Source organism: Chaetodon trifascialis, chromosome 4 (genome assembly GCF_039877785.1).
Source record: "Chaetodon trifascialis isolate fChaTrf1 chromosome 4, fChaTrf1.hap1, whole genome shotgun sequence".
NCBI lineage: Eukaryota > Metazoa > Chordata > Actinopteri > Chaetodontiformes > Chaetodontidae > Chaetodon > Chaetodon trifascialis.
Window position 1 is genome coordinate 14,713,104 of NC_092059.1, and position 15,884 is coordinate 14,728,987.

Consider the following 15,884-nt stretch of genomic DNA (forward strand, 5'->3'; position numbering starts at 1 on the left):
ACACATAAAAAACACGTAGTGTTATTAAGCTTTGCATATAGTCACATTACTCAGTACAGACTGTGTGTTGTTGCAAAGCTTGCCTCAGCTGGACACAGCGACAAATTCTTGAACCGTATCAGTGAACACAACACAAGTATCACCAGACACCTGATTATTACACTTAAAATATCTGATTAAATGCTTTACATTTGGGACTCATGGTAATAAACTAATACATACACAAGTCTGTATATATTTGATAGATGTACTGCATAAGGTCGCTGTTTTAACCTGCATGTGTGATTCATGAAGCTTTGCCTCCTTAACCAGGACTTGTGTAATCTGTATGTGAGTAGATATCAGTGACATGAGTCTGAGCTGGTGTTGTTGCTTTACTGAATGTGCATATTTTCATTTTTCCTCTTTGTTTTTCCTCAGTTTTTCAGTATTGTCATTGTGTGTTGCTTGTTTTCACCCTGTACTTACTCTGTAAGTATTTCAGATAAATTGTATAACATTTTAGTATTTTCCACTCATGGGACCAACACTCCTAGATGTCACAGCCTTTGTGAAGAGACAAAACCTGACTGAAATGTAATACCTACTATCCCTCCTCTGGTCTATGGTGTATTGTTGAAAACTGGGGCATTATAACGTTTCTTCCCAGAAACACCTTCTCCAGAGCTGCATTTGCTCTTTTACTCACTATGACAAAGAGGGCAGCTTGTTTTGTTTTGTTAAAACGATGGACCATCGCAGGTTGTGGTCACTTGCTTTTTTTACGGCTTCTTGGAACCATATTTGTTGGTAAGAAATTTTTCCACTTTTAAATTTCAGAAATGATCTGTAACAAGTAGAAACCTTTGTTGTTTGATGGTGCTGTATGATTATAATTCCAAATCTAATTTGAATTATTGTTCACAGTGTTTAAGTGTCTCAATGACCATGAAGTGAAAATCCACTGAAAAATACTGAACAGGGGAGTCAAACAATTAAAATAATGCTTTGCAAAGGAACATAGTGCAGTTATCGACACCACCCATCTATATATCCATGGCCAAACGCAGCTTTGGAACAAGTTAACATCTCTCTTTTGCAAGAAAGCTCTTGTTGGAAATGGAAATATGAAAAAAGTGGAAAAACAGGGGTTAAGATCTGGAAAACTGCAAAAATAAAAAAGTGAATACTGAACTTGTCAAACCAAATTTCTCAAATTGCTGGACAGAGTCTGGGCAGTGGAGAGGATCCACCCCCAGGTCACTGGAGGATCTACAACCCCCGCAGCATTCCTTCACTACAGGTTATCAGTGCTTCTGTGTCTGAAGGGGAAACAAGGCCAAGTTAATATTGGCATATTCCATCAGGACAAACATTAAACATTTTAAGTTTTACCTATTAAAACCAAGAGATCATAACTGAATGTCCTATCTTTTTTGGTAATGTATCCACAGTCTTGCCAACGCCGCTGCAGATTCAACATGACACCAACATGACAGAAAACAGTGTCAGAAGAAGAAGAAGCTCTTCCTCTGCTGATGCTAAAAACTCTGTTTTGCGTCCAAAGATCCTGACTGCCTTGCATCTTTCTTCTCTCAGAGAGCTGGTATCCGACAAGAAAACCACAGGTGGTGCTATTTTACCACACCTCCTTTCTCAGCCCGAAACAGCAGGATGAAATCAAAAAATGTTATCTGTCAACTGCTGCAGAGAAAAATCCTCACCTGTAGCATTAGCATTTGAAAAGCTAACTCTGCTTAAATAGCTCCACAACCAAACTTGACGGCTGTACTTATTTCTACTTGTTGCTTATAAACTGGATGCTTATGAAAACCAAAATCCCAGTCAAATAAAAACAAAGATATGTGTTTCTGGCAGCTGATAGCTACACTGGTATATACAGACACCGATTTATGATTTTGAGTTGAATCAAAAGCATTCACTCTACAGGTTAAACACTGCTGTATAGCACACTGCTGAGAAACCATTGATGGTAGGGGCGACAGCACATCCTGACATATTTTTTTTTAACCACAGGATGGCAGCAAAAGACAGAATTTCAGCTCTTTTTCAATCAGGTCATATTGCCTGTGTGAGTGTGACAGCCTGAACAGTGTTTAGAACGTCTCATATTAACAGACCCATCTCGACACTGCATTTGCAAGAAAGTTTGAAAAAAGTTGCAGGTTGAGTCATGTTTTTTAAAAAAAATCAGAGAAATGTTGAACAGGTACAGAAACTTAAATAGCAACAGTGGCCACGAGGGAGGGAGAAGACAGACAGAGTGCACAGTGAGCCATTGGGAGGTTTTCCACAATCGCCCACATCTTTGAGTCAGGCCATCACAGGACACTAAAACTCTCCACTATAAAACCATTCAACTCTTGTGTGTTTCTTTTATTCGATTTTAATGATTTACTCTTAAAAAAAGCCGCCAAAACCAGTTAGTGGAATTTTTTTTGCAACAATAAAGGCACATACACAGTGTTTCCGTTGATGCTTCTGGTCAAAGATGGAAATGCCTCAGAGGCTTGCCTTTAGTTAATCACTGTAATGCCATTTTAATGAGAACTTTATTTTTTTGGCAGTTCGTTTAGGTCTCCGCGTCTCTGTCGCTGGCCCAAGTGAGCTTCTTGACCCTCAGCTCCTTCTTTCCCAGCACAAAGAGGTCAGTAGGTCAACCAACACACCTTAATAACTTTAAAGTCATGTGTATCATGTGCTTCAAAGTGTTAAAAATAGAGATCACATATTAACTTTATTGTCATGATTTCAGTGAGGGCTGCTACCCTTGTTCAGTTGGGAGGGATGATAGATAAGATCAATGACAGAATTAAAATCATTAATGGTGAAAGGTTATCTCTGTCAGTCAATAACAACGCAAGTGCACGAAGATTCTGTTTAAAGAAATGGCAAACAACAAACATGTCGGCCGACTAATCAATGTTCAGGCAGTCTAAAGGTCAAAGGCCGGAACTTCTGCGTTAGCTTTGGTCAGATTTTATGGTTTATCATTTATTCATTGGCAAACAATGAGGCAAGCCCACACAGACTCAGTAGCTGAAGTTCTTTCATTTGTATTTCATTTCATGAACTTAGTGGCATTTCAGACTGACAGCACCTTTTAATTAAAGAACAGGCATGGGTGGATTAAAGGATTAGAGTCTCAAGAACTCAACAGACTGCTGATGTAGTGGTTGGGGGTTTAAAGGTGAAAGGCATTTTTGATCTTACAAAGAAGTCAAGTGTCACTGAGGCTTTTTTGGCAATTATGTAGAAAAGGCAGGTTGGACGAGTGCAGCCTTTGTGTTGAGGTCCTTATGACTGTCCTCTCTTTGCTTCTCTGTTTTCTCTGAGAAGGCAGGAATCTACAACACCGGAGAGAAAGCAGGACTCTTTTCAATGAGAATAGTGGGAATAAAGAAAGAGACCTCTGCACCCTGATTTCATCACCCACAGTCCAGCCCAAAGGTGGAAGAGGTGTTCAGATCCTTCATTTAAGTACTAATACCACACTGTGGAAATACTCCACTGCAAGTCAAAGTTCAGAGTCTTAGGAAAGTGTGTAAGAACTATCAACAAAATGTATCAAAGTAAAAGCACTCATTGTGCAGTAAAATGGTTTCTGTCAGTGTTTTACTATATGTGATGTTTCTGGATTAATATTAGTGGGCTGCATTCATGTATATGTTCCATTTTACTGTTGTAAATATTCAAGGTTTTAATTACTTTATATTCTGTTGGGTAGTTTGATCTACAGCAATGCATCATATTCCATAAGCTCATATATGTTTGTAGCTTCGCTGTCCTGTGAGAACCACATATCTCTAAAAAGTCAATGAAAACTTCATTCTTCAGTTTATCAGAGAAACTCACATTCAAAATCAGATACATGTTTTTCAGTTGACAGGAAGGGTATAAAAACTGTAATCTAAGTAATGTATGTAACTAATAACCAAAGCTGTCAAACAAATGTAGTTGAGTAAAAAGTGCAATATTTGCCTCTGAGTTGTAGTGGAGTGGAAATATAAAGTTGCATAAAATGGAAATGCTTAAATAAAATACAAGTACCTCAAGTGTATACCTAATTATAGTATTTGCAGGAAGTCCGTGTTACTGTTGCTTTATGATGTTGTTTATCATCATTGTTTCGTGTCTTGTTATCCATTAAACTTCATTATCTTTTGACCTGTCCGTGACGTATGCCGGTTGCCCCGCCCAGTAAACAGACCAGCCAATAGAAATCGACTGCGAGTCTTTATGCCCACCCTGTCTGGTGCTATGCCTGATGACCAAGAGGAAGTTTCTGTGCACTTCGCCGGTCAGGAAGGGTAGTAGCGAATGACCTGACGGTTTCTTGTAAATAAAACGGCAACGCGCAGCCGCAATTGCGCCAGGATGGCAGACTCGGGCCCCACGGAGGACAGATTGCCCGAGGAGGAGAGGGAATTTCAGAAGATTATAGCTCTGATCGGAGGTAAAGAGAGGATTTATTTGGTGAGTGATCCATGTAAAAGTAAAGAGGTGGACGGGAATGACGCCGGAATATTGCAAGAGTTCGTCCGTGAAATGTTTCCTGGCAGCCTGGCGGACAACATCGGCCAAACTACAAGTGTAAACGACGTGTGCATCAAGACAGAGACTGTGAACAACAGTGAAATACCTCTGACAGCTAGGCCCAAGGGTTTGGATTTGAGAGCGTGTCAGGAGGGAGAGAACGGGGAGAAGGAGAAGCGGCCAGCGCGCAGTGGCGCCGGTCAGCGAACAGCGACGAGGAGGGCAAACATTTACAGCCTAAAGCGAACCATAGACTCTCCTCTCATCATATTCATCTTCAGGCAGACATTTCTCAGAGAAAATTCCAACCAACTGTGCTTAAAAGAGATCTTGAAGGACGTAAAGGCACGCACAAGACACGCTAGAATCGCCCGACCAGCTTTGATTGGATTAATACGCACCGGACAGGAGAGCGCCGAGACGCATCAGTGTGCGCAGCTCCTTGAGCGTCTGATGCACTCAGTGTTCAACAATCATTCACCAGGGACCATGTGGGTCGGCTGTTTCATCCCGAAGACAGAGGCCAAAATGCTCAGCATCAAGAAAAACGCCTGCAAAGTTTTACACTCATCTCAAACAGCAGGTGTAATAACATCCACTCTCTGTCACCTTTAGGTGCTTTAGCACGTTTTCACCCACAGCAAAGCTTATTTGCTTCGTGCACTTTCTTTGGTGCGATGGAAGTTTGCTCACACGTCAGCAAGGCAGATGCCTGTCAACATGAAGTTTGAACTCCGGTGTGTGTAATCAGGGCTCCATGCAGATTTGATGATGCATACAATATTAGAACCACAGAGCTTCAGAAACACTTAAAACGATAAACCATGCAGATCCCACACAAACTCATCAACATAATTATACTGGTAGGAAAATAATGATGCCAGGAAATGAAATAAGTTCACTGTAAATTTAAAGAAACATAACATCCATGCAGTCAACTAAAGGAATATAGTAGGTATTTAAATGATATCATGGTAGATGGAGATTTGGCAAACACTGTAATGATTTGTGTTGGTGTGTGTGCTCCACTATATAGGTCAATCCATTACATTCACAAGACCACATATTTTTCTCTCCAAGCATGGCTGCAAAGGCTGTGAACAAAAGGAGCATTCATGAAACAAGAGGGCCCTTAGATAAGCTGCCAAATTGTTAAACGCTTATTACTGCCTTTCAGATAATACCGGGGATAGACGGAACCCGCTTTTCTGGCCATTTCAATGTTTGTTCTGGCCTCAAGGAAGAGGAGAGAGAGGCCAGTCCAACAACACTTCAACCAGCAGGAAAAGAGGTACCAACATTGTCCCTAAGTTCAGTTTGATTGAGCGACACAAGCATTTCCATTCCCACAGGATATTTTCTTTCAACTCCGCTTGTCTTTTCTTTTGTTTTTCTCATTCATTCCATACATCATCTTAGTCCTGTTCAGGGTTCCCGGCGGGCTTGAGCCTAACACTACATGGTCAAAAGGAGTGGATGCAGGTTGCAGTCTATCACAGAGAAAGACAAAGATCAGATCAAATGCAGTGATGATCAGCAGTCACACAGAAAAAAAATCTTTAATAGAAGACACCAGTTTAGCCTCAATGTACCAGAGTGCTGTGTGGCCACAAAATATTTAGCATTTTGGTAAAACAATGACTTACTTTTTTCAGGAATGCAGGAAATGATTTACTCTTAATACCACTGCCTTCAAGTGGCAATGTACGATTAGCTAACATTCAGAAATTTAACTCAGGATTCAAGAATTCAAGGATTAACTGACTGAAGTTGAGGAAGGGTGAAAGAAAATGGATGAGATAAAAAGTAAATTGAAACACCTTGAATGACCTTCAGAATAATTCTACACGCACCAGGTTTACAGTAAGAAAATGTGCCTTTTTTCAACACTTTGCACATGCAGTATAAAAGAAGCAGAGAAATACTTAAATCCCACCGCTGCCAAGATGTGTCATCATTATTTTCAGTAAACTCAATTGCACAGTAGGTAACAATGTTTTCATTGTTTGTTTTTTTTTTTCTTAAGGTGACAGTGGAAGTATAGAGGAAAGCATCCCTCTGAAAACCAATTCCTCGTCTGCTGGACCTCCTGCGGATGGAGGGTCATCTGGAAGAGACAGCTAATGGCACATGACCTGTGGCTGAAGGCATATCAGTGACAATCCTGTTTTTACTGTGAAGTCTGCCCCATGGTGCTACAGAACCTTATTACATGTTACAGCGTTTCTTCATGCTACTCAATATTCCCACTGCTGAGCCACCATGATTCTGAAGCAGTATGTCGCTAAATTGTCACTTCTTTTAGACAGAGATTTTTCAGTTATTTTAATACTAGAAAGCTTACAGCAAACTCCAGTGGCCTCAAAACCTACATCACAGTAGGGGCCTCGCAGCTATTTCTATTTCTCCCCCTGCAGGTTCATCTCACCATGATCTATCATTAGTATTGTGTGCCTTGCCTTAGATGATTGCTGTTGATGAAACTGCTTTTCACTTATGTATTTATGTAGAATACTGGTCTGTACATTCATATAAATATGTAAATAAACACATTTAAGCTTGTATGAGTGTGCAACTTCGTTGAAGAGGACGTTCACTGCCTATTCTTTCGACATGCGTTTGACAAACTGTACTGTCATACAATTAGTTATATTACTGGCATGCCAGCCTTATTGCACCTTTCCGCACGTCGACACACAAGCAGAAGAACTGATTCACGATAGGTCCCCTTTAGAAAAGCCAGTCCATAAATCGGTTACGTTCAATTATTATATTTCCACAATACGTTTTAAATACGATAACAACCCGTATTTGAAGTACTTTAAATCATTAAGATATTCCAAATTGAACCTGCCCCGATACAATGAATCATATTATATTCTTGTGTATTTTTAATCAGGCTTATTGTAGGCCAGCCAGCCTAGAGGTCCTTCAGAAGGGGACTTGCGGTACTGGACAAAAAGAAGTTAGCAGCGGCTGCTTTTGGTTCTATTGCTGTATAGTGTCAGATACCACAAACCTTTTTTCTTGCCTAAAAATCACACGGCGTTCCACCGTCGAACCAGGATCGTGGGGCTGAGGAGGGAATAAAGAGCCAATCATGATAACATCTGCCGGTAAGTCACAGAAAGTGTTTTTTATCTTGCTAGCCGTAACTTTAGCTATCTGCCATTGATTTAGCTGAGTCACATAGCTAATGTAGCAGTTGTCAGTCGGCCGTTAACCGGTTACAGCCAGTAAATCCATCAAAATATTTTTATAGGAAGAAAAAAACCCTTTGCAGTGTGTCTTTCATATAACTACGCGACATCTTTACGCCTGTTAAAATATGGGAATAGACAAAAAGTTAATGTAATGTTAATGCTAACCGTCTTTACTAACCTTAATGTTACAGTGTAATCGTACATAATCCTAACTATTCTGTAAAGTGTTCAAGTCCATGTCTATATAAACCAAGAGTGTTTTTTCACCTTCGAAAGAAAGAAGCAAGATAAAATTATTACGCCCCTGATCTTGTTTTGTCCCTTACTCTCAGCGTAGATGTGCAAATCGGTTCAGATTTGGCCACTGAAGCTGTTCTTTCTAATTAGTTACGTTATAAAGCAGTATATTTTTGACATCTGAATTTCTTATGAGTTCTATACTTCGTTAGCTATAAGCTGCAGGTGCATCATTAAATATAGTTGCTGTCGTTGTATTTGGATAATTCCACTGTTTTTTTTTTGTTGTTTTTTTTTGATCAAATACTGTATTTGAACATTGAAGACAAGTAGTAAACACAGAAATTGCTGCCACGTATAACATGTTCATATTTTCCCCAACTCTAACAGCTGTATAGTTTGAAATGTAATATATGGCTAGTTATGTTTTCTATAAACCTTTGGTATTAATAATCTGTACTTGGTCGCAAAAGAGGCTATATGAATTTCATGAATCAACCAATCACTTAATCAATTTTTCCTTTTTTTTCCCCCAGCTGGAATTATTTCACTCCTTGATGAAGAGGAGCCACAGCTCAAGGTAAGAACCAGACCAACTGCTTGAAGATGGCAAACTCCCTGTAAAGAAATTATTTAATGTTATGTTAAATGCCACTCAGATGTGTAGCGATTACATGCAAGTACGCTTTTCTTACTTGTTAAACTGTCACACAAGTTTTAGGACACTTGCTCGTCTTAAAATGTTCAATAAGGAGCCAGAGGTAAAGCCTTTTGTCATGCATGCAATACAGTCCACCTAGTAGCTGCTTAAAATACAATGTTGATTGCTAGAAGGCTCCAACCGTTACCTTCAAACACCATTATTAGTGTACTGTATTAACAAATGACTCCCGGAGGTTTCCTTCAAGGTTTGAAACGTGGCGTGATTAAGATTTTATAGATCGTGGTTGCTAATAAAAGGCAACGATGAAATAAAAATCACGCTCTAAGACTTGAAGCTGCTAGACAATCCTGTTAATACAGATGCATGCCTCCCTTTGTGTGCGACAGGCGGGAGAGCAAACCGTTTTTTGACCACAGTGAAAATGTTTTTGAAAAGGCTAAACGCCAACAAATGTGGATTGAATAAGATTGTTTCGTTAGATTAAAAACCTGTTGTGAATTTTGGAAATGATTACGTCTATCTTTTTTCAATACCTTATGATTTTTGGACTTAACATCGCTCTTGAGCTATTACAAATTGGACACAATCCTACACAGCCGCCACTGAGTCTAATTCTACAAATAATATAATACTAATAACAGTACAGCCTCATCTTTATCTGCAACTGTGCAGAAATACTGGGTTCATGAGATTAAGTAAACTAAGTTGGATCTAATGTAATGACAAAATTGCAGCGTGACAAAGATGTTAGTTAAATTATGTGTCCGCAATGTTTCTGTTTCACTTGCAGGAGTTTGCTCTTCACAAGCTAAACTCCATTGTGAATGACTTCTGGGCTGAGATTTCAGGATCTGTAGATAAAATGTAAGTACTACTGATGAGCTTGGAAACTATAACTGACTTAAGAATGTCACATTGGGCAGCAATAACTTGAGCACCTAGTTTTATTCTTTCTGTATCTGCAGTAGCAAGAAAGATTGACTCCAGATATACTAGGTGCCCAACAAAATCACCCACCTTACAAGTGATGACACATTCAAGATCACATTGACACATTAGATGCAAACGAAATTGTAATTGTAATGTACAATTCTTAACCACTCACAGCGAGGTCCTGTATGAGGATGAGACATTTCGGAGCAGAGCATTTGCTGCCCTGGTGGCCTCTAAGGTTTTCTACCACCTTGGAGCCTTCGAGGAGTCTCTGAACTATGCTCTTGGTGCTGGAGAGCTCTTCAATGTCACAGATGACTCAGAATATGTGGAAACCATCATTGGTGAGTCATTAAACAAAAGCACTTGACTTACCTGCTTCATGATAATGTGAAATATCTCTTGTTTGGATACTGCGGAACGGAAAAAACGGAAAAACGGAAAAAAACAACTTCTTTCCTCCCGTTTACAAAGCTGCCATGGCTTTCTGATGGAGACAGCCAGTCAATGACATATGAAATAAGATGTTGACTTGATTTATGACACTGAATTCAGAAGTAAAATGGAGCTTTTTTTTAAAATCCCAATTTGTGTCTGCTGCTAGCCAAATGCATCGACCACTACACCAAGCTGCGGGTGGAGAATGCCGAGCTGCCAGAGGACGAGGAGAAGAAAAGCATCGACCCTCGCCTTGAGGGAATTGTCAACAAGATGTTCCTGCGTTGCCTAGACGATCACAAGTACAAGCAGGCCATTGGCATCGCCCTTGAGACCAGGCGACTTGACATGTTTGAGAAGACCATCTTGGAGTCGGTCAGTACCTATTGTCATTCACAGCTCACTTGAGATGAGATTGGAATATCTACTTCTAACACTCACCAGTCTGATAGAAGAGAGTAGCTTGTTTTGATCATAACGCTAATTTCATGATAATGCCCCAAAACTTTGACAGAGCTAGCGAAAATCAATTTATTCAAATACAATAAATAAACAATTTTCATACAGGAGTCCAGACTTCGATTACTGCTGTTGATTGCATCAAATTTTCTCTTCCTTGTCATAAAATGTCTTGATCATTTTTTTTTTTTTTTTCTCTTCTCACACAGAATGATGTGAGCGGCCTACTTGCCTACAGCCTGAAGGTGTGCATGTCCCTGATGCAGAACAAGAAGTTTCGCAATGAGGTGCTGCGGGTGCTGGTCAAGCTCTACATGAACTTGGAGAAGCCTGATTTTATTAATGTTTGCCAGGTAACAATCATATCCTCAAAACACTTTGATGGCTGAGTTTAAATGTTCTCCAACACAGTTCTTGATCCATAAGGAGACTTTTAGGATGCATTTCCTTGTGTTTTAGAAGTTGTAATTATCAATATTTTGAAGTTTGGGGCTTTTTTCATTCAGTCTTAATTTGTCTTCTGGCCATTTCAGCATGTTCTTTTAGACTTTGTACTGTTTTAACTTAATGCTTAATAGGTTTGCAGAGTCATTCTAATGATGGCACTATATTATAGACTCTATAGACTATAGTTTCCACTTTATGAAGTACACCTAGCTAAAACTAATACAACAGTCCTGCAATAATTCCTGCCAATAATTCCTTCCCAATATCAGTGCTGTTTCATGCCAACAGCTATTGATGCTCTCCATGTACTATGGAACAGTACCCAGAGTTCCCAAAAAACTGTCCGAACTTATAATCTCTCACCAATCTTTTTTTTCTTCTTACCTCTCCAGTGCCTGATATTCCTGGATGACCCGCAGGCTGTGAGTGACATTCTGGAAAAGCTAGTGAAGGAGGACAACCTGCTGATGGCCTATCAGATCTGCTTTGACCTGTATGAGAGTGCCAGCCAGCAGTTCCTCTCCTCTGTCATCCAGAACTTGCGCACTGTTGGAACACCAATCCCTGCAGTCCCTGGCTCTACAAATACAGGCACTGTGCCCACATCGGACAAAGACAGGTGGGCAGGGGAAGAGAAAAAGGACACACTAATAAATTCCTAGACAGACTTATTTGTGTTTCGAAATGCTTACAGACTTTTCACTGCTAATGGTTTAAGCTCTAGAAAAAGGGTTACAAGGAAAGTAACCAGAAACTCTATCAAAGGCTAAGTCCTCAAACACAGTGCAGAACGTTGAACATACCAGTAGGGGGGTTCAGAACACAAGTTCAGATAATTCAGAGACAGAATATTTAGGATTGAGCCCTACAGACTTTGTTCTTTGATGTGTGTGTCTGTTTTATGTCATTGCTTTACCTTCTAAGAATAACCCAACTGAAGCAGTTAACATGAAAGCTTGAATAAACGCTAGTATGTTTGCACATCCGACGGGCCATTAGGCTAAGTATAGTGAATATGTGGGAGAACTGGGGCCACTAACTGGAAACTTTGCTTTGGCTTATTCAGGTTATCGAGTTGCTTACATGTGATCAAATGATTCAGCGTTGACCAAAGTTGTTTTTCGTGTGTTACAGTGATGCAATGGAGACAGATGACAAGGCTGGCAGCTCCCCTGCTGGAAAGCCGGCAGAAATTGTAAGCTCTTTGGATTTGGATTTACAACCTCAACTCCAAAAAATTTAGGATGCTGTGTAAAATGTAAATTAAAAACAGAATGCAGTCATTTGCAAACAAATTGCTTACTGACAGTGATTGTATGAAATGTTCCTGAGCTCATGTAGTAATATCCTTTATACAATCATGTGTTCACAAAGTGGTGAACCTTGCTCCGTCCTTGCTTGTGAACGACTGAGCCTTTCCAGGATGCCCCTTTCATACCCAATCATGATACTCTCACCTGATACCAGTGAACCTGTTTACCTGTAGAATGTTTTAAACAGGTGTTTCTGGAGCATTCTACAACTTTCTCAGTCTTTAGTTGCTTCTGTCCAAACTTGTTTGAAATGTATCGCTGCATCAAATTCAGAATAAGCAGATATTTACAAAAATCATTCCTTCATTACATTTTTTTGTTTTACACAGCGTTCCAATTTCTTTTGGAGGTGCCCATCATTTGTCTGTGTCTAAATAGAGCAGCTTTGACTGTCTTATTGCTTCTGTGTGTTTTTGTAGAAAGATGAGCCTAAAGACCAGAACGCCAAGATGATCAAAATCCTTAGCGGGGAGATGGCCATCGAGCTACACTTGCAGTTCCTAATCCGAAATAACAACACAGATCTAATGATCCTCAAAAACACAAAGGTATTGTAGGATAGCAACAAGATGAAAGGCTTTACACAGTCAGATGAATTACAGATTGTGCAATATCTATCTATCTATCTATCTATCTATCTATCTATCTATCTATCTATCTATCTATCTATCTATCTATCTATCTATCTATATTTGTTTATTTATTTTTATTATTTTTGTATTTTTTTTGCCCCCTCTGTTACTCTAGGATGCAGTACGAAATTCGGTGTGCCACACAGCCACAGTAATAGCCAACTCTTTCATGCATACAGGAACCACAAGTGACCAGTTCCTCAGGTAATTGTGCTGTCAGAATGGAAACATATATGTCTTAGCATAGAGAGATTGGTTAAAATGTTGGAGCGGATGGGTTTTCAAAGTTTGTGTTGACTTTGTAGAGAAAATTTGGAATGGCTTGCAAGAGCCACCAACTGGGCGAAGTTCACAGCCACAGCAAGTCTTGGTGTCATCCACAAGGTAAATTTACATCTAATATGCAAATTGAAAATAGTATGATGCATTTTATTACAGATTAGATTTTGGACATGACATGGTTTGTTTTTCAGGGTCACGAGAAAGAGGCTCTCCAGTTAATGGCCACCTACTTGCCCAAAGACACCTCCCCTGGCTCAGCCTATCAGGAGGGTGGAGGCTTGTATGCTCTGGGACTCATTCATGCCAACCATGGTGGGGACATCATTGACTATCTGCTCAGTCAGCTCAAGAACGCCAGCAATGATGTGAGTGTTTTTACAATTTCTTTGATTCCTGGGTCATTGTCACATATATACAGGACACTTAAATGTGACTCATGAAATTGCTAAAAGAAAGGAGTCATCTGTACACAATTTACGTGTACATGAATTCAGAATGAAAAGCTGCCACTGACAGTTTGTATCTGAAACCAGCAGCTACTTTAAGTTCCTATGCCCATTAGTAAATTTGTGTTTCAGTGTTGCACCTCTCACAGTCGATTTTCTTCTTCTGTTTTACAGATTGTCCGTCACGGTGGTGCCCTTGGCCTTGGTTTGGCTGCGCTGGGCACAGCCAGACAGGATGTTTATGACCTCCTCAAGTCCAACTTGTACCAGGATGATGCTGTTACTGGTGTGTAGGCCTTTAACAAAATCTCAAAACAAATGTTCTCTAAACTGCAGTGTGGCTAACCTAATATGGATGAACATATTAAAAGGACAAAAAAATGCAATAACCGAAATAAGCCTTGCTGACATTATCATATGAACTCTCAGGTGAAGCTGCGGGTCTGGCCCTGGGTCTGGTCATGCTGGGCTCCAAGTCTGCCCAGGCCATTGAGGACATGGTAGGCTATGCTCAGGAGACACAGCACGAGAAGATCTTGCGTGGTCTGGCGGTGGGAATTGCCCTGGTCATGTATGGACGAATGGAGGAGGCTGATGCCCTCATTGAAAGCCTTTGCAGAGACAAGGTAAGGCTGGAAGGCCATTGGAAAGCATGTTATGTACACCGTGAGACCAGAGGTGATTTCTTTTTCAACAACAATGAAGGTTGAAGTACTTAACTTCCATGGCTTTGGTGCAGCTTATACAGATAGTAACAACACATATGGAATGACATAAGTATGATTAATCCCTAGAGATAAAGAAGCGAGGAGGATATTTTTAAAAGAAAAATCTCTGTGTATCTTAACAGGTCATTGCTCTGCATAAACCTTGCTGGTGTAATGTGCAGATCCAGTGTTTGATGTACTGAGTCCTGTATGTACTCATACAGCCCAGAGTTGTCTCTGTATTTCATGTCACACGAGTCTCTTCTCTGTACTTTGTGCCAGGAATCTTTGAGCTAGATGTGGGAAATGACTCAAACTATGTTGAGCGTAGTTGTGCAGGCAGACGCAGAGTCTCAAAGTTCTGCTTTCCCTCATTGTCTATGTTAGGACCCCATCCTGCGACGCTCTGGTATGTACACAGTGGGCATGGCCTACTGCGGCTCTGGGAACAACAAGGCCATCCGACGCCTGCTGCATGTTGCTGTGAGTGTTTCCTGTTTTTTCCTCTTCACAACACATCACTTCACTTAGCAGAGGACAGGTTTATCCTGGCAGTGAAACGATGCCAATGGCCAGGGCTGCATCTTGCTTGCATCTTAATTCAAAGTAGTTTAGGTTTGTGATTAGAATTATTTAAAAAAAACTCTGTTCTAATTTCTATCTGGAGTGAAATATTTGTCCATGCTCAAATCATATCACATTCTGCTTCAACATAGTACATCAGTGTTTTCCTACGCCTCAAAAAAGCCCGAAGCTCAACTTAAGGTTCTGAGTCCATTTAGCTTCATATTAAAGCCAGAACACATTATTGGAACCACCTGAATCCACTGTGGGGCTGACATTGCAACACTTTTAACAAGGAAAAATACTAAGATTATGACATTACAGTGGAAAGTATTATGTATATGCCAGACATTGTGCTTACTTTCAGTGGCTACAGATGCAAATGACTTCAGAGTTGTGAACAACTTGTCCTGTAGATGGCACTTTATACAAGCTATAGTTTTAAGATGGTCGAAGATATTCCTCATACTGCGAACCATAAGGGAGCTACATCATTGAGGTTAATTGCAGGATTTTCAGTGTCCGCTTCGGTGATTTGACTGCTTTGCTTATCTTAATTAAGGTGAGTGACGTGAATGATGACGTGAGAAGGGCTGCTGTCGAGTCCATTGGCTTTATCTTGTTCAGGTAAGGACCAGACTGAATTACTTGAGCTCTGTTTAGTTTCTTTACGTGCGTCAGAGGCCTTTCTTTTTGGAGCCTCACACGGAGTGCCTTGTGTTAAAACACATTTGTTTATCGCAAATATGACACCAAAATGATTTCACTGATTCCTCCTTTCCTTCCAAAATATACATCTTAAACTTATTTTTACTTATTTGATGAGGACCAGTAAAAAAACTGGCAACATTTACATTTAAAACAAATCGTTATAATGCATGCACCTAAGCACGGTGCACTGTAGACACGGCACTGCCTCATCACAAACCATTGCAACCCCCATCAAGCATTTGTTTTTTCTTTGTTTTTGCTTCTGTTACCCTGGATATCCTTAGTTTGTAGCTTTCTACTGCTGATGAGATG

General features: G+C 40.1%; 2 protein-coding genes across 2 annotated transcripts in view; both read left to right on the plus strand.

The window, feature by feature from the left end:
- Nucleotides 1-4,287: 4,287 nt before the first annotated feature.
- On the plus strand, nt 4,288-7,098 carry LOC139330352 (uncharacterized protein C2orf72). Its single transcript, XM_070961205.1, has 3 exons — nt 4,288-5,119; nt 5,714-5,827; nt 6,563-7,098. Exons 1-3 carry the CDS (start codon nt 4,378-4,380, stop codon nt 6,658-6,660), a joined length of 954 nt encoding a protein of 317 aa, XP_070817306.1. The 5' UTR covers nt 4,288-4,377; the 3' UTR covers nt 6,661-7,098.
- Nucleotides 7,099-7,475: 377 nt separating this feature from the next.
- Nucleotides 7,476-15,884, plus strand: part of psmd1 (proteasome 26S subunit, non-ATPase 1) — a 37,916-nt gene continuing 29,507 nt past the window's right edge. The window contains exons 1-16 of the mRNA XM_070960047.1: nt 7,476-7,652; nt 8,513-8,556; nt 9,431-9,504; nt 9,748-9,917; nt 10,178-10,386; nt 10,680-10,823; nt 11,310-11,536; nt 12,052-12,112; nt 12,650-12,778; nt 12,978-13,066; nt 13,168-13,246; nt 13,336-13,509; nt 13,765-13,876; nt 14,020-14,216; nt 14,685-14,780; nt 15,424-15,488. Of these exons, the coding sequence (XP_070816148.1) occupies nt 7,637-7,652; nt 8,513-8,556; nt 9,431-9,504; nt 9,748-9,917; nt 10,178-10,386; nt 10,680-10,823; nt 11,310-11,536; nt 12,052-12,112; nt 12,650-12,778; nt 12,978-13,066; nt 13,168-13,246; nt 13,336-13,509; nt 13,765-13,876; nt 14,020-14,216; nt 14,685-14,780; nt 15,424-15,488 (1,886 nt within the window). The 5' untranslated portion in view covers nt 7,476-7,636. The remainder of the gene's footprint in view (nt 7,653-8,512; nt 8,557-9,430; nt 9,505-9,747; nt 9,918-10,177; nt 10,387-10,679; nt 10,824-11,309; nt 11,537-12,051; nt 12,113-12,649; nt 12,779-12,977; nt 13,067-13,167; nt 13,247-13,335; nt 13,510-13,764; nt 13,877-14,019; nt 14,217-14,684; nt 14,781-15,423; nt 15,489-15,884) is intronic.